This window comes from Cyclopterus lumpus, chromosome 20 (assembly GCF_009769545.1).
Source record: "Cyclopterus lumpus isolate fCycLum1 chromosome 20, fCycLum1.pri, whole genome shotgun sequence".
Classification (NCBI taxonomy): domain Eukaryota; kingdom Metazoa; phylum Chordata; class Actinopteri; order Perciformes; family Cyclopteridae; genus Cyclopterus; species Cyclopterus lumpus.
In genome coordinates, this window is record NC_046985.1 from 8,465,211 (window position 1) to 8,486,900 (window position 21,690).

The window sequence follows — 21,690 nt, forward strand, 5'->3', positions numbered from 1 at the left end:
TTAATAAATTGAGGAAAAGTCACTTTTTATAACTAAAATATTTTCTTCTCAGATTGTTTCATTTGAGGGCTCGAGGTATCTAAAGAAAATTGAACTGCAGATGTAGTCACAGCCTGCAGATATAAAAAGACAGTCGCTGTTGCATTCAATAGGATCATATCTGAGGGACCATTCTTGGTTTCTAGCAGAGAAAGAGAGGAGCTCACACACCTGCAGTTCAAACCGTATATAAACAATTAGCAGAGGGAACACATTTTCAAGTGGGAAAAACAATTTATTGGAGCCTCGTCACACTTTATTCTTATTCTAATGAAGTGAGTACAATTATCGTTGCATGGTGGACTCTATATTAAGAAAACTACAATGACTATTGTAGTGTTTTACATCATATAATGGACACAGTTAAATCTGCATGAAGACATTACAGTGCAGCTCACTGGATTTATCTCACAGGTACACACAAGCTGCAGTTCTGAAGTGAAAGCTAGATGGCGCCATTATGGAGGTACAAATTCTCAAGAAAACTGACATATGCACAGTTACCTTCTGGACATTGTGAGATAAAAAAGAAAGATACATAGGCTGAAGATGCTATGGTATTTATTATGTGTAAACATTCATAACTGTTCAGACATATCATTTTTCAATTACATCTTTTAACATTCCTAATCCAGTAATAAGCATATGGAACAAAGACAAATTACAGCTTGAAACTGCTACAAGTAGTTATTTCCTCCATTGAACAAGGGGCTTCTAGAAATAAAAGACAGAATTTAAGGCATAACCTCAACCACTACCCACTAACTCCTCACAGACGTCAGAACTGAGAGGATTAGACACTCGCAGTATAATACTTGTACATTTCAGAGTAGAAAATTAATATATAAATATGCAATATAAAATACATATAGCGTATTTCTTATTTTTGTTATACTTCTAGGCTCTAGTTCTCAGCTGTGACGGGCCCTAAAAGAAGAAGAGCTGCTTGTAAAGTGATTTATTTATTTACATTCTATAACATTCAACCCCTCAGGCTGTCATTCAGTACAGTATTAAACTAGAAACCGGATGGACGATGACTTATGATAACAGCGACAGTGACAGCGTGCGTGCAGAGTGTCCAGACATGTTGCGTTGATCTCTTTTGGCAGACTTTAAACCAACAACCTGCCGCAGGCTCAGCTGTACCGACTGCTGCGACTGCGACTTCTGTGCCTGAAAGAACTGCCACTGGAAGAGCGGGACGACCTGCAAGCAAGAGATGCCGATGAAAAATATGACTTTTCGTGCATGTGTTATTAAATGCGTACACTCTACTGTATGCCGAGTACGCCTTGGTGTTGACACCGCAATGTAACAGTCAGCCACAGGGAGGAAAAGAGAAAAGGTTAAAAGGCTTGAAGGGAGACCAGCCAGCTTGCCGGGTTCAACAGGGGGCAGAGCGTCTTACCGGGATCGGCGGCCTGAGCTCCTGTAGCTGTCACTTCGCCTGCGCCCTCGTCTCCTGCTCGCACTCCGACTCCGACTGGAATAGCTGTCGTAGGAGTCTGACCTGCGTTGACATAGGGAGATTATTTTAGGGGCATCTCCAGAAGAGGATCCACACAGATCTACTTCTAGAACAAGAACAAAGGTCCCGGTATGAAGATAAAGAACCACCACGGATTGTATTACAAAGACACGGCACAGCTATTTAGATGTGGTCTGCGCGCTTAGAGAAGAAAGATTGATTGGTTATTCCCGCCTCATGCTAGATACTATAATTAATGACTACAGATAGGACTGATCTCTTCAAGGGCTGCAACTAACCATTATTTTAATTATCTGCTGATTATTTTCTTGATACAAAGATTCCTCTTTTGTTCTATAAAATGAAATAAAAAGGCGAATAATGGCCAACAGGAGACGTCTTTTATTATCTGATTTTGTCCTACAAACCTGAGGAAAAATTAATGTCACAAGACAAAGAAAAAAGCTGAAAATCTTCACTTTCTACAGAAATATGAATCAATAATAGCCAATAGAATCAATTAATATCAACCTACTTGTTTTGTCTCTAATGTCTTCACACAAAAGCCTTTTGGTGCTTGATGTGTATTACTAAGTATCATTTGTTTCCATGCGATCATATAAACTCTATTGCTAAAAATTTGTTCCAGTTTATGAAAACTGACTGGTATATAAATGTCCTTTCAAACACTCAGCACTGAATTTAATTGTGATTAAGATACAAATGAATCTCTATTTTATCTTAAATATGGTGTTTACATGATCATCTTGATATTTGTGATTATGAGGACTCATGAACAATTCAACATTTCTATTTATTTCCATTAGACCATTAAATAGCTCACAGACCTGAATCTCCGACGGCGTTTATATGAGCGACTTCTGGAATCACTTCTACTGGAGGTCCGACTGATAGAAGAAAAAAAACAAAAAACAAACTGAGATGCACAGATTTAAAAGACCAATCGTACATAAAATAGTCAATGGAAAGAATTATGGAAAGCGCTGGGAGGGTTGTGTGTACAGTCTAAATATTATTTTAACATGGCAGAGGTTTTTTTTGGAGAAAATGACCATTTGTGAGAGCTTGTAAACTAATGTTTTGATACAGCTTTGTTAGACCTGGATCCCATTCACTTCAATTCATGAAGACTTTTCTCCGCTTTCTTGCGGGTGAAGAATTCCTTTACGAGGCTGAAATGTAAAATAAAGAAACCTCCCACGCTCCGAGCTTTCTTCTCTCTGTGGTCTCCGCTGCTTTCAGCTAAAAACACTTCCCCACCGTGACCCATTGAGGCGCCACAACAGATTATTTAATGGGTGTTTCGGGCCGTACCTGTGACTCCCGTAACTTCGATATGTGCTGCTACGAGAGCGTGACCGTCCTCTTCCACGTCTCCTCCTCCGACTCCTACTGCGGCTCCTAAAATGTTTTAATTGTGTTATAAATCATATTAAGATAGAACAAAAAGGTCGGTACTACAGACCACGCAGACTGTTTTATAATGAATGCTTCACATCCATCAAGTTTATCCCCTCACAATATTATTGTCCAAGAAGCCTCTCCAGTATTTAGAAAGATTTACTGCTGCTTCCCTCATGCTCCTCGTTTAATCAAAAGTGCCTTTTTTTCTCACCTGGAAAAGTAGCTGGAGCTGCGGGATCGACTCCTGGACCTGCTGGAGGAGTGGGACGAGCCTCTGGAGCGGGAGCGGTGGCTGGAAGCCGAGCGCGATTTCTTCGGGGACCGCGTTCCCCGCGTATTTCCCACAGAGGGGGATCTCTCCTCGCTAGAGCTCTCCTGGTTCCTTGGCCTCTGGTTGAGCCGCGCCGTCTTACGAACCTCATCGAACAGAGAGCCTGGTCGGACCCGGCTTTGGCTCTTTACCTCCATTCTCACTCCCTGCGTGTTAGGAGGCTCCTGAAGTTGAACGTTTCTTGCGGTGACGGGCGGCACATTCATGTACTGGAGAGCGGACATTCCTTTCAAAGGCCTCCATTTGAAATTAATCCCAGTGCCAGCAGGTATGGCAGTGGTTGCTTCATCTTGCAGTCCGCCAGCTGTAGTGGGGGCACCAGAAGGCTGCTCTTTGCTGTGGAGTAAAGCGCCATCTCTACTTGCCACATCTGAAGACCTTGAGGTAGATTTGAGGGTTAACTCGTTACTATTCAAATCATGTGTGGCTGGATGTTCTACAATTTCAGCATCATGCTCTGGAGTACAAATGTCCATATCATCTAATGCCTCATGCTCTTTGACACTGGGGAAATTAGCCCCGTTCCTCTTGGATGAGTGAAGATGAAGTTCAGGGTGTTTTGGGTTTTTGTTGATACATTCTTTTGCTTTTTGTTGCGGCCCCTCTTTTTCTGTATTAGGATTCTTGTTTAAAGAGGTCAATTTTTCATTCATGCTGCCCACACCAGGCCTTCCTTTGACAACTCTACCAGGACTAGGTTTCTCTCGTTTTGATTCATCCTCTTCTTCCTCCTCTCCAAACTCCAAAGGAGGCTGCCAGTGAAAGGTCTCTTTGAGTCTCTGATGTTTCCTCTTGGATCTCTTTCCTTTGTCCTTACTGTGATGGGAGCCGCTTTTGTTCTCACTTCTTCTCTTGTGTTTATGCTTACGTTTGGCCTTCTTTTTGCTCTTGTGCTTCTCCGGTGCCGAGGACTTCTCAGGACATTCCTCTGGCCGACCAGAAGCAGCAGCAGCAATCCTGTGTGCCAGTGCAACCCCGGCCTCCAACGTCTTTCTGGAAGTCTCATAATCCGATTCTGTACTAGCCTCCCCTTCCTCTTTTTCCGATATGGCCAATGTCCTGGAGGTTATATTTTCACAATCACTTTCAGAATTCCATCCAGTAAGAGCAGACAACTTCTTGTCAAGAAGTTTATTGGACTCAAATGCTTGTTTCTGCTTTTTCGACCGGATAGGACTGTTGCTTTGGCTGACTTTATCACTGCCACTATCCCATTCGGACCTGCTATTAAAGCACTCTGCCAGCATGGAGCTGCAATGCTTTGTTTCTTGATCCTGTGAGCTGCCGCTCTCTTTCATTTTCTCCAAAGAGACACTTCTCCTCGAGTCACTAATATCAGGACCACGCTCACTGCTCGCCTTCTTCTCAGATCCTGGCTGAGCGTCTGGACTACCTGTGAGTGAAATGTACATATCCACATTTTTGATCCTCCTCAGAGAGCTGTAATACTCTTTCCATTCCTTGTCTAGTGAAGTCTTCTTGTTGCTGCATGCTTTCTGGGAGTTTTCAGAGTCTGATCTGCTGAAAGAGGATGATCTGCTTTTATACTTCTGATGTGATCTAGACCTGGACCTACTATAACTTCTGCTCCTTGAGTGGCTGTAGGACCTGCTTCTGGAGGACCTGCTGTGTGAGCGCCCTGCAGGTTTGTGGATTTCAGAGCCACCTGGCAGACACTTTGGTGTAATGGGAGTCTGAGCTTTTTCTGTACCACGAGCTACTGCTTGTCCAGTGGAGGAGCTGGGAGCTACTTTCGATTTAACCTCCTGAATGTGGATGTAAGAAGGCTTCCAGGGCTTTTGATCAGGTTTCCAGCGTGAGGGTGGGGGACTGTCACTCATTGGGATCACTGGGGCACTTTCAGGAGCCGGGATACTCGGGAGTCTGGGCACAGGTTTGACTTTGCTCTCTGAAAGTTTCTCGGACATCGTGGAGTCCGCGTTGTGCTTGCTGGCTTTCCTCTTTCTTGGGGATCTGGATAAACTCTTCTTTCTGGGTGGAGACAAAGATCTGTACTTGGATCTTGATCTAGATCTAGATCTAGACTGGGATCGAGAAGAGGACTGTGATCTGGATCTAGACAAAGACTGACTTCTAGACCTCGAAAGGCTTCTGGATCTTGAATATGACCTGGACCTCCCTTGAGATCTTGACTGACTTGATGAGTAGGATCTAGAGTAGGACCGCGAATCTCTGACAGACAGCGAGGACCGCCGTCTCCTCAGAGTTGATGAATTCTGCTGATTTGAAGAGGAGCGGGTTGGAGAGCGTGATCTTCTGGACTTCCTCTCTGACGACACTGCCCTTTCACCCACTGACAGGAAAGGCTCTTGGGGTTTGCTCTCGGAGCTCTTCTTCTTGCCACGCTTCCGTTTTTTGGCCTTCTTCTTGTGTTTGGCTTTCTTCTTCTCTTTTCTTTGTTGGCGGTGCAGACTGGACCTCTCAGAGCTGCGGTCAGAGGAGTGCTCTGCAGACCGGGACCATGCAGAGTCACTTCTGTCCTCCCATCTGCTTGAGGAATGGTCATTCAACCTGTTAAGTCAAAAGATGCATGAAAAAGAATAAAGAAATAACAGATGTTTGAAGTTACACAGTAAAATATTAAGTCCTACTTGTCTCCTTTGCTCCATCTCTCAATGCTCGGCGGTTGATAAACTTTGGTTCTCTTCATCTCTTCTTTCCAATGTGGTGGAGTTTCACTGTTACCACGTTCTTCCACAGATGCAGAGCGGGATTTAGACCTTGTGGGGGTGTGATATCTCTGCAACAAAGACAACATATATTGCTACTTCAAACTGCATTAAAAAGAATACATCAAAAATCTTTGCAAGCTCATTAGATGCCGCCCCCCATGTGACGTTCTCCACCCACTATTTGAGAACTACTGTTGCACCATATTTTCCTTGCAAACCAATCACAGCAGGCGGGAAGGGTTCTGAAGGGTTTCATCTGCATATAATACAGAATCGTAGCAGAAAAGTTAAGCATGCAGATATGAGCATAGAGGAAACAAAATTGTATATTCTTTGTTCCTGGGATCAATAAGGAGATGTCGATCAATTCTTCTCTTCTTGGATTGTGACTCCTTAAAAGAAGCAATATCGACTGACAACCCCTTGAACGAGTTGTGTACAAATATTGTCTCTCGGAATTCGTCAAACAAGCAGACTACTCCATGAACGAATACTTAATGAGCATCAGAACTGATCATCTAAATGGGCAAATCTCTGATCTTAGTTGAGGCGATCGTACCATTGTTCCTCTGCCTTTGATCTTGCGTCCAGACTTGGACACGGCTGGTTTCGGATCAGTTGAAACAGACATTTCTTCTTTCTCAACTCTGAAAAGATCACATTTCAAAGTAAACACCTATGGTTAATTACTTAACTGTATACTTATCAATGAAGAAACTGAAATATATTTAAAAGAAACTGACATCTCTGTTTTATCTTCCTGAGATGGTATGTCCCGACGCAGCAGGAAGCGGTTCTCTGGCACCTGTGGGATTTCCTCCGGTCGGACCACAGGCTTCTCTCTCCTCCCACTCGGCTCCTTCTCTCCCTCCACTTCAATGTCTCCCTCCAGCATCTCTCTTTTCTCAGGACTGTGAGAGCTTCAACAACACAATATCCCAAACAATATTTTGTTACTTAAAAAAAAAAAAAAAGCCTTCTCTCAGTTATTCAAGTCATCACTTCTATTTAACCTTGAATAAACGGATCAGACTGGAGGTTCATGTGAGTAATAAGCAGGTAAATGTGTGATCATGAATTAAAAAAAACTACTTTTGCTTGACGGGCTGAAGGTCAATGCTCTTCTCCGTCTTTGATTCCCTCCTTTTCTTTTTAGGCTGTTTACTCTTCGCGTGTCTCTTGTGCTTGCGATATTTGTACTTTTCTCCTGATTCGCTTTCAGAGCCCACTGAAGAGGAAAATGCTGAGGACGAGTCATGGGAATTGAGGGACGAGTCAGCAGAATGGGAGGTCCTTTTCCTTTTGCCTTCAAGTACTGAAGAAAGAAACATAATGGTGTGAATGTCATTTCATTAAAACTATGCTTCTCAGTAACAGTCAGAAGGAAAGGGTTCATAGTGGAGTAGCACAACAACTAAAGCTTTGTTTGATTCTACTCGGTATGTTGGGGGCAATGAAAGCAGGCCTGGCAGAGTCAGGCGGGCAGATGCCAACTGAACTTCACAGACATCACCTCGCTGATCCTCATTAAACAGAAGATCGGGTTACTGTAACTAATGCCAATGGGGGGGGGATGCTGGCATGAAAATGCCAACCTCTTCCAGAATAAGCACAAAATATGACCCAGTTACAAGCATATGCAAAATGAGCTCTTCACATCTTCATAGGTAGCGACTCCTCTACATGAAGTCCGCCATGTTGTAATGCCGTGTTTCAACAGTAGCCTAGAACAGACAAACCAAGCGCCGGCTCTAGAGGGAACCGTTCCTGTTCTTATGTTCCCTGAAGGTCGCCGTAGTCTGACGCGCTTGGTAACGGAGGGGGAAGGGATATTCAGGTGGTTGAAATCTGCAACCTCACCACTAGATGCCACTAAATCCTACACACTGGTCCTTTAAGAACTAATACAAGTTGACTCTATATATTTTGAAGGTCACAGTCGCTGCATCTGAGCTTAGTGCCAGACCTTTCTTTAGCCACAGACCTGTGTCTGATCTGGTCTGGCTCCACACATTATGTGGAGGAAGGTTTTGTAATGTGAGACTAATATACTCTAGACATAGTACTTTTACTGCACTGGTTGCCACATATCAAACCTCCATATATATATACTTAGGTTTTGAGATCTTTTAATGCATCAGTAGGTCAAAAAAGGACAAGTCTGCTGATATTTTATTTGTTATTAAATACCATGAAAAGACCAAAACCAACAATGCATTGATCATATTAAAAAATGAGAAACCACTGTTTTAATTAGTGGCTGAAAAATAGTCTCCATGTACTCCTATTTAAGAAGTGTTTTCTAAGAACAACTATTTTAAAGAATAAAATGAAATATATATATATATTTTTTTATTTAACACTGTATTTGTGACCCATTAAGTTGTCTATCTTCAGCAGGAAAATGAGCTTGGGCCTGAGTGCCACAAAAAGAGTAGGCAAGTCTGATTATGGCCTTTTCATTGGAACAATAAAAGAATAGAATGAAGCGAATCCTAAACGTCCAGGAAAACACAGATCAGTCAATAAACTTACCATCATTAGCGGACTTAGTGAAAAGTTGTCCACAGTCCATCACTCTGACATCAGCATAGGGTCTGCTGGCTGAATCCGTCTTTAGCCCTTCAACCTTCTTTATCACTTCAAAGCCTGAGATGACGAGACCAAAGACGACGTGGACTCTGCTCAGAAGGAAGAAAGACATTGATGCCTGTTACAGCAACTTGACTATTCCATGATTTCAATGTTTTTAAAAGGCCCTGAAAATTATAATCTTTTGTCTTTCTGAAGGTATACTACACAGACACATACATGCCAGAAAACATAATTGAGTCACATGCCAGAAAATCAATATAGGAAAGTTCAGTATTAACAAAAGACCATTGCAATGCTCTCTGTAAGTGCCAAAGTGACATTGGATTTTTACCCATCGAGGTGAGGTGCCGTCTTGGTTGTGCTGTTTTGCGGAAAAGCCAATAAAGAAGCCAGGGAAGTTCAACCAATGGCCGGGGTCAGGGTCATGAGAAAGAGAGAAAAAGGAGGAAAAGAATGAGAATAAACAAGCAACTTTAACAAAGTGCGGTGAAAAAAGGTGAAGAGTTTATCAGAATGCCAATTGTTTAATGATATGTGACTTCAAATCAATTTAGAAAAAACTGCCATTTACAGGCAAAAGAAACCCTCAACAATAGTGTCGTCAATTATATGACTGTATATAGATCATACGATGGAAGACAGTCGGTCTACATTTTTCCCGTTATGCTTTAAGAGTTTTTATGAATTTCTAATTTGTGGTGACAACCTGTTTTATTGATAAAGAAAGGGAAATAATCTCAAGCCATTTGTGAATATTGTTAAAATATTCTCTCTAAAATGACCACTGTACTCTGCAGAATAGTTGGGAATACAAACTACTGAATGATAAATACAGTCAGGAGAGAGAGAAACACAGCCTTGGAGGAACATTACCTTGGAAGAGCAGGATGCTAGAGTGTCTGTAAATTTTACACAAAAACGGCAAGAGAAAAAATGTAACACATTTGGAGGTAAAAAAGAATGAATCCATGTTTCCCTGCACTTTGAAAATCAACTACACACAGAGAGCGAGTGAATGACGTTCACACTCAATGACAAGTTCTACTTCAAAGGGAACAGAAAGCAAATAAATTATGTATTCATGTGTTGCTCACATGAAGAACTGGGAGCCGTTAGTGTCCTTCCCGCGATTGGCCATCGACAACAGGAAGGCTCTGTCGTGTTTAAGAATGAAGTTCTCATCTGTTGGCAGCAGAGAAAGAGGGATCGAAGTCTCAGAGTGCATTCTCTGATACATAACAACGGAAATATATTCAGGGAAGAACAAGACAAAAGGAGAAACCATTTTTAACCAACAATCTAATCATTGCCTCACCAACCTGTCCTTCCAAACAGGCAGCTATACAAAAGGTTTTTGTTTGTTACTTATAGTCCTTTTCTCAAGTACTAAACTGAGTTTGTATGATATAAACTATTAACTACATGTATTATACATCATTCTGACTTTGTTCCAAAAAATATTCTATTGGTTTCCATCCATGGTAACAGGCTATGGGACGCAAACCGCTTAGACTTGAAACTTGCTTGAGATGGATTATCTATCCATTGCTTTTCTTCTCATCAAGGTTATGTTATCCCCGGGATCCAGGACCATTAAAACAATCCTGAAGGTTATTCTAATTTAGAAAACTCAAAAGATAAAATGCTCACAAATGCCTCAATCTTTATTTAAACATAATTAATTATAAACATCTTATTGCCATTGTGGTATTTTCTGAGTCTTCCTATTTAATCGAGAGCCTGCAGCACGTGTGTGACAACATGTCGTCGCAGTCATGTAGCTATAAATACCAGGTGTGTAACATTAAAAGTAACTTGAGCAGCACGAGGCTCAGGGTAGCCGTCTGAATAGAAACATTCCTTCAGTACAAATGTGCATCTGTGCAAACATTTGCACCGTTTTGACTGACAGAGGAAGGTGGTGGAGACAATGTTGACATGGTGTTACTGAGCTGTGTACATCTCTTACCTTCTCATTTTGCAAAAGACCACTCTATAAATAAAAGAATATGTTGAAAATTTTAGGCAGGTAGATTGTAGCTTTCAGTAATACCTATTCTCCATGCGGATTTGATAAAGCCCATTACTACTAAATAGAAGACAGCACTATACAATGGAGAAGTGAAGGTCAACAGAGTCATACATAGGAAAATACACAAAAAAAACATTATTACCGCAACAGGCACATGCAGCACTTTGCTCATGCAAAAGTAGCTAAGAGACATCAATAATTGAGACTGTTTTTAAGATAATTAGATATTCACATTACCTTCAAAGTAGCCACCGTATATGGACTCTCCCCCTCTTCCATTTCCTGCAGAGATTAACATAATCATGTAATTTTAAGCAAATTTTAGATAATTACGGAAAAAATGCTGTTTGCAGAAAAAGTGGACAAAGAAAGTGGTTAATGCGTGTGTATAGGACACATTTTTTGTGGCTGCCACATTTAGGAAACATGTATGGTCTCCTGGATTACTGCCATAAACATGTTGGCACCAACTGACTAATAGTGTCTATCTATATCAGTTGTTGCTGTAACTACTACAGTTAGTAGTGCATAGTAGAGCTATGAAACAATGCAAAGCATTACTATTATCAAAAAATACTTTTGCAGAATTTTTTCACAGCAGCCATGCTGCTTTTCATTGGATTTTATGTTTAAAAAAAAGAAGATTAAACCATCAGTTTCACTCAATTACAAATGTTGTTATAAACACACACATCCAAAGTCAATAAGGTTATATCACATTATTACTGTACCTTCAGTGAAGTCGCCTCCCTGGACCATAAAGTTCTTTACAACTCTGTGAAAGGTGGAGCCTTTGTAGCACAGTTTTTTCCCTGTGATTTTGCCAGTTCCCTTTTCACCTGTAATTACATGCATGTGAAATGAGCTCTCATCCAACACCAAACATTCAACAGAACGGCTCTGACAAAAAGAGCTTTCGTGTACACTAGATGCCTTGAGGTGTTAAGACACGTTAGTCTTGAATGTCGCCACATGGGGTTTATTCTAAACAAGGGAATGAAAACACATTCGGGGAAAGGATTTCAATAAACTGGACGCCTTTGTTAAGGCATTATGTTGTTAAAGCTCCTGTGCAGGACTGCAGAATTCATTAAGAAGATACCAACAGGGGACCGATACCCAAAGCTATTGACCTCCCGGGCTTCCCTTCCCTTATGGAGAAAGGACGCGAATGCAGAGATTTCATTAGATGTGTTTCAGGGTGCTTTCTGAGGACAGAGGGCTGGCTGTTCAAATAGGCAGCTTAGGTTGCTAATCTTTTAGTATTTTTACTTCACTTGTTTCAGCATTGTTCCAAGGGTTCAGTTTTTAATAGCTGATCCCCTCTTAAAAGGACACACTGGAGACTTTGAGAAAGCCACATCAAATTGCCCAGCAGAGTTGTGTATAACACTGTGTTATCTGTCTGTGTGTCGAGGAAAAGGAACAAAATAACCAGCCATCTCCCATGTCTGCCCTTGTCAGCATCACATTCCCGTTGGCCAGTTTGGGTGAAAAATGAGATGGAGGATCGATCTGCAGTATGTTTACAGATTTATGGCTATCTCTAGGCAGACTGCCACTACTACAGTACACTGCGTTCTGCTCAGTGGGATGACATATTCAGGGAGGCAGACCAGGACCCCTCTATCTGTGCAGTGACTCCATCTGTCACTGGACAATTTACACTACAGCCATTAGCTCCTTTACTCAAGATATAAAATGACGAGAGGGGTATATAGTGTGAAACTGTGGTTATTCATTGATCTACTCATTATGATTTATTTTCAGGCAGAGACAGGAAATATTAGAAAGAGATGTGAAATGCGACAAGACATAATTTAAAACCAGAAAATGATTGTTGAGTTGAGGAGAAACCAACAGCACAACTGAAATTTAATTGAGGACTATAGTGCTAAGATTTATAGTTTTCCTTCTGAGAAAAGCAAACAGATCACTTTCATGTTTCGCTCTTTAAAGGGGTTCTATTTTTTTTAACAGTTTGGTCAATGCAGTAAAAAACGGTTATTGACTGGTACTCACCTGTGCACAAACAGAGAAAGTTTTTGCTTGTCTTGGGACAAACATCCGAAAAGAGTTGGAAGACGATGCGCCCAACTATAAAACACATGCAAAAAGGGGAAATATTAGTTCACTTTACCTTGTAGGTACAACATTTTTTGTAATATCTAAAGATTATATGAGGCGTTGTCAATATAACTGTGGTGTTACAAAAACACAATGAGGGAAGAAAATGAATAGGCCAAGGACACAATTAAGAGTAGCCCAAATGTTACTACACCCTGCACACTTTTAATTACCTTCTAACCATTAGAACAATCCTGTGGTGAAGCTCATGCCTTATAGAATTGTTTCCATAGCTCGGTGCAAATCTGAAACTATTCTTAAGAGCCTGATGTTTTTTTTTTTTTTTTTGTCCCTCCCTGTACAAATTTGAGCCAGCTCCTACTGCAATAACAGCTATTTAGCCTGAGGCCATTGAACTGACCACATAGTCCCTGCTTGAAAAGTACGATGCTAATAGCTTCTCAGGGACTTCAATACCACCATTCAGTACAGATCCGGTTACAAACACAAAACTAGTCTACCGAGCCAGTGCATCACAAGGTATTCGACTTTCAGTTTGTACAAGCAAATGAGTATCAATCAGAAGCTCAAAGGCTACAAAAACAACCTACGTACTATACAGTTTAAACAAATCTAAGTAATTGGCTATGAAGATGAGCTGAGGCTGTTCAAATGTCAAACTAATTATCAAACCTGTAGAGGGATTTTAAATAATCTTACCTGGCTCCCGGTTGAGCTCCACATCAAAGTAACACTGAGGGCTGTCTTTCACCCCCATTCTGATCAAAGTTTGATTACCTAAAATGTAGAAAGGGTAAAAAAATAAATAAAAACTAAGCAAGAACAATAAGGTTTCCTTTCTCTTAAAGAAGCAGTAAGCTACTGAAGTGCACACCTAGAACATACACTATATTTAGAAGAGTGTGTTTGAAACAATGTGGAGAGACTAAAAGACAGAGAGGGAGGATAGGAACAGAAGGGGGAGGAGAGAGAAGGATGGGAGGAGAGAAATATGGGGGAATGTACTGGCTATGCAAATCAGAGCACAGCACAGCTTCCTGACTGTAGATATCACTGTGACAGGGAAATGTCCATGCCATTACTACTGAACCTGATTAACAACATAGTCAAAGTGGGATGAGATGGACATTAATCTTCAAGGTGTCTCGTGGCCTTTTGGTTTGACATTAAGTCGCTTTGGATAAAAGTGTCAGCTAAATGAAATGTAATGTCAATGTGGTCACTTAGCCACTACAACAAATACTGTAGCAAACACCAACGATAGGACAACACCTCACACTGTTTACCCTTGTCAAACAATTAGGAAATCATTAGTTAGACCAACCCAAATGATATTTCCAAAACCCTTTCTGAACTTGTTCAATGTCATTGCTCCCATCCTGTTGCATTAAAAAAGACAATAAACTGTTGATATGTAAATCTACACACCAATATTTGGTGTATCAGCAGCTTTTGTGCACAACATATATGACTAATGCCTCCGTCTTGCCAGTCATTGTTTCCCTGGCAAAGTGCAAGAATGCAGGACATCTAATTATCTGTCAGCAATTATTTATTAAAAGCATAATCGTCTTACAATTTCCATGATACAGGCAACATATTGTTCAGAAAATGCAGAGTCACTGTGCTGCATATAATTGTTATGACCTCACATGGTGTGTGCGTGCGTGTGTGTGTGTGTGTGTGTGTGTGTGTGTGTGTGTGTGTGTTTGTTTGGGTGTGCTGGCATAGTAGTCTACAAGGGGAACAGAGAGCACTGGAGCTAATTTAAGACCACTGATAGCTGCAAACCACAAGGAAATAGATGTGGCTTTTACTCGATTGAGACATTTTTTAAAGAAAGCCCCGGACGAAGAGTATAAGGAAGACATTTCTACAAATTAAATTTGTCAACAAACTTTACTTTTAACCTTCTGAACCCCATGAACAGTTCCCGAAGCACCTATACTGTATGCTACTTCACAACAAATGTTGATCAAATGAGACCAATGGAAGATGTTGACAGAAATAGATTAAATAGCCACGTTACAAACCTTCACCTTGTTTGATGCACCGGTGTTACGGTTTAAGAAGCGACCGTGTTAACTGGAACGCGTCTGTTATTGTAGTTACGACAGTTGATGAAAACAGGAGAATCGCTTGTTAAACCGTAACACCGGGGATGGCATTGTACGATCATAAAACTCCCCTGCTAAATATAGACAGTAATGATAGTGTTTTCAAATATTTAGTTACATATGAGGTACTACATGTCATGCAAGTCACGAAGACCACAATGGCTAATACCGGTAACGTTATATAATAATAATAATACTTTGAATTTATATAGCGCTTTTCTAAACACTCAAAGACGCTTTACATAAAGCATAGACAAACAGAACAAAACTAAATAGAAAGACAAGGAGCAAACAAAACAAACAAACAGAACATTTCGGGTAAAGAAAAACAAAAAACTGGAGAAGCTATGCGGAATGAGTCATGGAGTGGAGGGTAGGGTGCAGGGGTTAGCAGGTGAAGGCGAGTTTCAAGAGGTGCAATATATGCAATATAACGTATGAATGCATGTTAATGCACCACAAATACTGGCAATGCAAACAAGAAACGGCTGCTCATCAGAGTCGGCATTTTCCTTAACCTAAGTATCAGTTAACCCATAACTAACGCTATGTCCAGTCACGACTTCAGGGCTAGCTGTTAGTAGGGCAAACATTTGACTCACAACGACAGGTTAAAGCCACATTTAATGCAACAGAACCGTAAATAAAAACGGGCAACACATCTAACAGCAGCTGGCTAGGTTAACTAACGTTGACACAAACGTTTGCGTTTCCAAAATGGTTGAGCTAACCGCTAACGGCTAACTAGCCAACTAGCTAAGTTAGTAAGGGTCGCTATTTTAAATTCGCTAGCTTACGTTCGTTTTTTTTTCACAACCGCAATTAGGTTCACATAATGTGACGTTGGAAGCTCACAGCGTATCTACATGTACAAATGAGATGGGGTAACTAACCTCTGTACAGTAGCTAGCCAGGCAAATAGCTACCCGATCATTACTATGTTAACTTCACTTTTAAGTGAAGCCGTTGGGGCTTTGCGGGACAAAGTGTTTGTGTCCCTTTCGAGGATCCGTAGAAGATTTGTTGTGGTTTTGTTGTATCCGGAAAACGATTTCAAGTTAGCTCGGTGGCTATATTTAATAAGCCTTATGTATACGTGTCATAATAGCTTATTCAGGTTGTCTGTGTAAATCTCAGTGAATATAAATAATGCGATTTCACTCGTAACGGGTCTCTGAAGCTGGCTACTTGCTGGTGGTGTTACCTTTATATGATGGTGTAACGTCGGTCAGCTAACCTAGTAGCTCAGTAACAAGGACCAGCATGAAACCTATGATAATGAGGTAAGGTGTTACTCTACGGATTTAACTTACACTGAAATCTCCATTGTTTTTCAAGCAGAGCAAAAATTAACAAGTCTGTAAACCTACTCTGTTATTAATATTATACACCATATGTGCACCTGCTGAAACTTATGCGGTCTTAAAAACAACAACTCAACAGTCTTGTATTCATTTTTCCTTTATGAGGTTGCAAATTGCAACACAATAGTAGTATCTAATTGTGTGTGATGCTGTGATGCTAATATTTAGGATTCCCTCACTTCGCCTCTTTGAATAATTAAACAATGAACATGCCTGATAACCTTCATGAAGATAGGATGTATTTCAGGGATGTTTTATTAATCTAATAGTTTTTAAATTTGTGGGGTGACTATGGGTCAGTGGTTAGCATGCCCGTCTTTCAATCAAGAAGTTGGCAGTTCAATCCCCGCCCTAGTCGATGCAAGACACTTAACCCTGCATTGCTCCCCGTATAATGTAAAGTGTCTTTGAGTATCTTGAAAAGCACTATATAAATTAAATGGATTATTATTATTATTATTAAATTGCTGAAAATTGACTATCTTGATAATCATTTAAGCCATTTTAAGCAACTAAAGGTCAATCCTCAGGCGTAAATATTTGTTGCCTCTCTTTTTCTTTGGCGATATTAAGTAGAATGCACTGCTGTTCAAACATTTAGATATCTCGGTTTGGGCTTTAGGGACTTGTGATGAGCATTTTTGACTGTCTTAGTTTAAAATGAAATGAGTATTCAAAACAAATGAATGTAAAATAATGAAAGTATTGAAGTTAGAACCCTAACATAGAAATACTGATGATCTGATCTTTCTCTTTACCCCATGTAAGGCTGTGTGTTCTCCATGGACCTTGTGGATCATGTCTCTGATCCTGTTTGCCTTTGTGGTCCGGGTGAGGGATGGACTGCCCCTGTCGGCCTCCACAGACTTTGAACACAACCGCGAGCTTCAGGAGAGAAAGCAGCAGCTCAGGACCATCAGCAAGGCATTGGCCCGTTTCCCTGACAGAGGGACCATCAAGGGCCGGGAGCTCAACATCTAGTAGGATTCAGGAAACTGAGCAGCAGCAGACTCTTTCAGTTGTGCTATTTTTAAGGCGAAAAATACATAAAACACTCTCAAGAGAATCAGTGTATAAGTGTACAGAAGACAGTCCATTTGATCACAGGTGCACCATGTCCCACTGTGTCAGGCTGTTTGTTTACTAAACACCTTTTCTCCTCTCACCTGTTCAGCTTCGTCTCTTCAGAGGGTGTATCCTACATGACCGTGTGCCACTGCAGCCTCCCTGTTGCTAAGGCCTTCTGCTTCCTGGAAGATCTGCACTGGGAGTTCACAGCATGCTTCAATAGCACTGTTGTTGCCTTGGCAGCCAGGCCATATCCGTTTTTGGAATTTGGTGAGTAGGAAGAGAAATGCTGTTATCTAGATTTGGAATTGCAAAGGGTTTCGCTTTGAATTACAATAAGATGCTTGAAACTAAAGATACAACGATTTATCCTGATGTCACGTTGCTGCAAATTGACAGACGGCACCATTCAGAAGTTGAAGCAGCATTACAACCAGAGCGGTGGTCCGACCCTGGAAGTAACATTGGCAGAGGTCCAGGGGGATCTCAGGGTCCATCCACCACAAGTAATTAACTTGGAGGAAGTGGAGCTCACCAACGGCACTGCAAATGGGCACATAGAGCAAGGTCCTGGATCTGGTAAGACTGACCATATGACTTGTACACTATAGCATATACAATACTTTGGTTTATTATTTCATGTTTATGTAATGCAGAAATGAGGAGATGTTCTCAACCTTTTTTTGTTTGATTATTTTGCACTAATTTATTTTCCTTTCTTTTGTTTAAACAGGTCAGAATGGAAGACTCCAACCAGTGACAGCAGCAGGCATCCTCTCGCTGGTCCTAAATATCATGTGTGCATCTTTGAACATAATCCGTGGTGTTCACCTCATAGAGTACACGTTCCAGGTATGGCCAGTGCGATCCTATCGCTAATGCTCCAAACATATCTAAAGTAGAAGTACATCATGTTGATGCGTCATATATTCTATAAAAATATAATGTGTATTCAAAAAGAAAAGTGTTTTAGAGAAAGAATGCTGTACTATGGCTTTGCTTTGTTATGTTTAGTTGGGGATTTTATTTTTATATTGTCATGTATAAGCTAACATTAATTCTATGTTAGACTGGCACAACTGGCTGCTGTGCATTTGCATTTTTCTGTGAAAGCAGAGTTTTGATAATGATGAGGTATCCACAAAACTGCAAACCTTTCACTCGTGTGAGTCAGCTATGATCTGAAATAAATGTGGTACAGTTTAAATGATTTGGACTTTGGCCTGAATGACACAAATTGTTTCTCTTTTCTGCACACAGGATGATTATGAAGGCAAATGGAATGTTGTGGCATTTCTTCTGGCGTTTGTCTGCTGCCTGTTGCAGGTAACTGCAGTTCACATTTTCATTGCAAACTGAAATCCACCCAAGTCCAACTCTGACAGCATGTCAATGACCTCTGTGTCCACAGTGCCACCTCTACCTGTTCCATTCTTCTCTGAAGAAGCTCAAGTCCTTCACTCTGTTGATTGTGATTGTCCTATGCAACCTCTACCTGCTCGGCCTGAGGAACCCCTGGCAGCTGATCTTCCACATGTCAGTCGCCTCCCTCTCCACCCTCCTCATCCTCACCCGCAAACTCCAAGACAGAACCAATGACTGCGGGGTCTGAGGAGCAGAGGACACTTTACTCCGTTGCACTACTCACAGCTCTTACAGTGCAGGTGAGAAAGACAGGCAAGCCAATGGCTTGATCCACATGAGTTATGAAGATGCTGTTTGGCTTTTTTTAAACAAAAAACATGTTCGCAAATTTGTGTGATTCACGGAAAAGGATAATTCAGTTGATATTTTCTTGAATACAGTATGTACATGCACTTTGTGTACATTTTTTTCCAAGACTGTAAAAAGCAAACAGTAAAACGCAATTCTCTGTGGAAACAGATACGGACTTAAAATGAAAGGAGATGTCTGTTTTAGAAACAGAATGTTTGTGTCATCCTGTCCACTTTTTAAGGAAAAGGTAGGATATTTTTTCAGTTAGAATTGGTGTGTTTCATGTAGAAACAATAATTTAATCACAGCCCTAACTCTTGAAGCTGGTCATGCTTTTTAAAATAAATGCATGCTCAATTTCAGCTAAGTATTATTTCTGCTATTGATTATCTGCATTGATTATCTTTACGTAATTCGTTTATCAATGGTAGGTGACAGTTGATGATTGTAACATACATTAGATTTAATTGTTACACGTAATAGGCACACAACACACAGTTGGATCAAACTCCATTATTAAGCTTTGCTACTTATATGATTTCGTATTTAATTTAAGATCAGTGACAGCCAAGTAAAGCGGACAATGCAGCTATTTTTATTTGGTTTGCATGAGTTGCTCATTAGGTGAAAGTAAGAACATAATGCAAAGGTGGAAATGTAAAGCTTTGGGTTGTTTCATGCCTTACTGTGTGACAATTGTTTTTAGTTTGTTGAATTGTGTTGACTTATGTACAAATACACCGGCAAGTGCTCAGCTAGTCATTGCAAAGTTTCAAACGTAAGGGCTCCTTTATTTAAGGACTTAATGGAAACTACATTAAATACTGAGGGAATATTAGTCTTACAGTCACGTAAGGCATGATAAAAGGAGAATTTAACACATTTACTCCATTTCAAACCCATTTTTGTATTACAAATGTAGACCTTTTAGTTTGTCTGTTTTTTTTCTATTGATCTCTGCATTGTCAAAATGTAAACTGTGGGTAAGAATATGAAAGCACTAATTCGATGGGTAAAATACTATTTATTTTTTTTTTTTTGACTGCACTATTAGGCTTAGACATTTTTGTTTTGGGGATGGCAATTGTTCTTGAATTGGTTGCATATTGGGTTCTGCTATTTATTTACTGATTTTATGTTTACTTGGTTTAGTTTTTTATCTTCTTTCAGGATTCATACATCGTACCTGTAGTGCTCAGATTGTTATGAACATAGAAATCATACGGTAATAACATTTTTATAGTATTTTGTGGATTTAGCTTCTAAGACATTCCTTTGTAATAGCTAAACAGTTGCACTAATGTCTGTTAAGCGAGGGAGTACATTATTTGTTCATAGTGTTTGTCAGACAAGTAATAGTTGTGGCATTGTGTCCTTTTTATTTGACTATTTAATCAGGAATAGGAGAGTCATTTTACAGGAAAGCGGTTGCATCTCATCAGACAATCCAAACGTCTCTCACAATAATGTACAACAATGTCACTTTTAGCTTGTAGTTTACAACAAGTGAGGAAACTCAAAAGTTTTCCCTGGAAACATAAAATGTAGTGTAGCTGTAGATATCATAATGGGCCTCTTAATACATTTTGTATTTGTTCTCAAGTAGATTGAGCTGGTATTTTTGACTGGCTCAGTTCAACCAAACTCTGCAGGACGTTGGTGATGTATTTGATACAAAGGAGGTTTCACTGACTCACCATTTCCACCGTAGCCGACAAGTTGTTGACCAAATGAATTGTAAAATAATGTTGCCGCCAATGTTCTAAAGATGCAGAACCAAATATTGTGGGGGATATTTAAACACTTGAAATGGAATGAAGGATCATTTAGTTGATTATGGTGGTTTATAACATTTAATATAAATACACTGTAGAGTGAATATGTTGCAGCCTTCTCTTATTATGTTTTTTTAATTTTTTTTTATCAATATCTGAAGTCTTAAGTCTGATCTGAATACAGGAAACGGTTTAAAAATCATTCAGGTTTGGAATTGGACGTTTTCTTTATCTTGTCAGCAGAATGGCGTTCTTTGTAATCGGGGTCTCATGAAGTTGATTCAGTGTTTTTTGTGTGTGCGACCTGTTTGTAATAATCGGTAGTGACGTAACTATGTCATTCATTGTAACTGCCAAATACACTGGTGTTCACAGGGCTTTATTATTTCCTGCTGTGGTAAAACTGACATTTTGTTAATAAATAGTGTATTTTTTTCCCATTTGTTGATCTGATGTTTGTGTCTAAGAAATAATGATTACCTCCATGTACTCATCAGACAACATAAAGGTATTTTTATAGGTTATAGGTTTTTACTTTTAAAAGTGTGTCCGCATGTTACATAGATGAGAAGAGTTTTAAGCAAAGCAGGATAGGCATGGAGGAAATCTATATATAGAAGTGCCATTTAACTTATTACAGGACACTTGGAACGTCATATGAAAATATATTTATGTATTTTTCCAATATTACACCAGATGGAGCCCTTTCACAATTTACTATATAAAATGTCTGTTGCCGACTTGTAGAACAAACAGATGGCCATTAGTGAAGGCTCGGAAAATGAGTGCAAAGTTCTCTGATATGTTAAAAAGGCATTTGAAAAGTGAAAGTGTATTTCTTGTGCCTCTAATTCAAGTAAATGTCCTTCTCATTATAAGACTGACTTAGGCTTTGATAAAAGTTCCAATGAAGAAGACAGCTGTCTGACGTGTTCTGTCAAGTTAGTTTAAGGTAGAGGAGTTCACTTTGAGGGTA

The 21,690-nt window shown here is 40.1% G+C and overlaps 2 protein-coding genes across 6 annotated transcripts; one reads left to right on the forward strand and one right to left on the reverse strand.

Moving 5' to 3' along the window:
* Positions 1 to 583: 583 nt before the first annotated feature.
* On the reverse strand, positions 584 to 15,797 carry nktr (natural killer cell triggering receptor). Of its 5 annotated transcripts, XM_034559637.1 has the most exons (19): positions 15,685 to 15,745; positions 13,374 to 13,451; positions 12,609 to 12,683; positions 11,318 to 11,425; positions 10,824 to 10,868; positions 10,524 to 10,547; positions 9,649 to 9,736; positions 9,428 to 9,453; positions 8,886 to 8,915; positions 8,495 to 8,640; positions 7,052 to 7,274; positions 6,703 to 6,879; positions 6,519 to 6,606; positions 5,879 to 6,027; positions 3,147 to 5,798; positions 2,846 to 2,932; positions 2,359 to 2,418; positions 1,451 to 1,552; positions 584 to 1,248 (listed from the first exon to the last, which is right to left on the reverse strand). In XM_034559637.1, the coding sequence occupies exons 10-19, from the start codon at positions 8,532 to 8,534 to the stop codon at positions 1,179 to 1,181; spliced, it is 3,648 nt and encodes a 1,215-aa protein (XP_034415528.1). In that variant the 5' UTR covers positions 8,535 to 8,640; positions 8,886 to 8,915; positions 9,428 to 9,453; positions 9,649 to 9,736; positions 10,524 to 10,547; positions 10,824 to 10,868; positions 11,318 to 11,425; positions 12,609 to 12,683; positions 13,374 to 13,451; positions 15,685 to 15,745; the 3' UTR covers positions 584 to 1,178. The 5 variants fall into 5 exon arrangements, with proteins under 5 accessions (XP_034415528.1, XP_034415527.1, XP_034415524.1 ...); XM_034559636.1 differs by lacking the exon at positions 10,524 to 10,547; XM_034559633.1 differs by lacking the exons at positions 9,428 to 9,453; positions 10,524 to 10,547 and having other exon boundaries at positions 15,685 to 15,797.
* On the forward strand, positions 15,611 to 21,150 carry sec22c (SEC22 homolog C, vesicle trafficking protein). The gene is made up of 7 exons (XM_034559638.1): positions 15,611 to 16,074; positions 16,924 to 17,135; positions 17,330 to 17,493; positions 17,623 to 17,802; positions 17,957 to 18,075; positions 18,484 to 18,549; positions 18,635 to 21,150. The coding sequence occupies exons 2-7, from the start codon at positions 16,954 to 16,956 to the stop codon at positions 18,833 to 18,835; spliced, it is 912 nt and encodes a 303-aa protein (XP_034415529.1). The 5' UTR covers positions 15,611 to 16,074; positions 16,924 to 16,953; the 3' UTR covers positions 18,836 to 21,150.
* The last annotated feature ends 540 nt before the right edge of the window (positions 21,151 to 21,690 follow it).

Excerpts from the sequence above, each read along its gene's own strand:
- sec22c (XM_034559638.1), top strand. The coding sequence starts at position 16,954 with ATGTCTCTGATCCTGTTTGCCTTTGTGGTCCGGGTGAGGGATGGACTG. Across the intron at positions 17,494-17,622 it reads ATATCCGTTTTTGGAATTTG|ACGGCACCATTCAGAAGTTG; the intron begins GTGAGTAGGAAG and ends GCAAATTGACAG. Across the intron at positions 18,076-18,483 it reads TCATAGAGTACACGTTCCAG|GATGATTATGAAGGCAAATG; the intron begins GTATGGCCAGTG and ends TTCTGCACACAG.
- nktr (XM_034559633.1), bottom strand. The coding sequence starts at position 13,431 with ATGGGGGTGAAAGACAGCCCTCAGTGTTACTTTGATGTGGAGCTCAAC. Across the intron at positions 6,880-7,051 it reads CTTCAGCCCGTCAAGCAAAA|CTCTCACAGTCCTGAGAAAA; the intron begins GTAGTTTTTTTT and ends GTGTTGTTGAAG. Across the intron at positions 2,419-2,845 it reads CGAAGTTACGGGAGTCACAG|TCGGACCTCCAGTAGAAGTG; the intron begins GTACGGCCCGAA and ends TTCTTCTATCAG.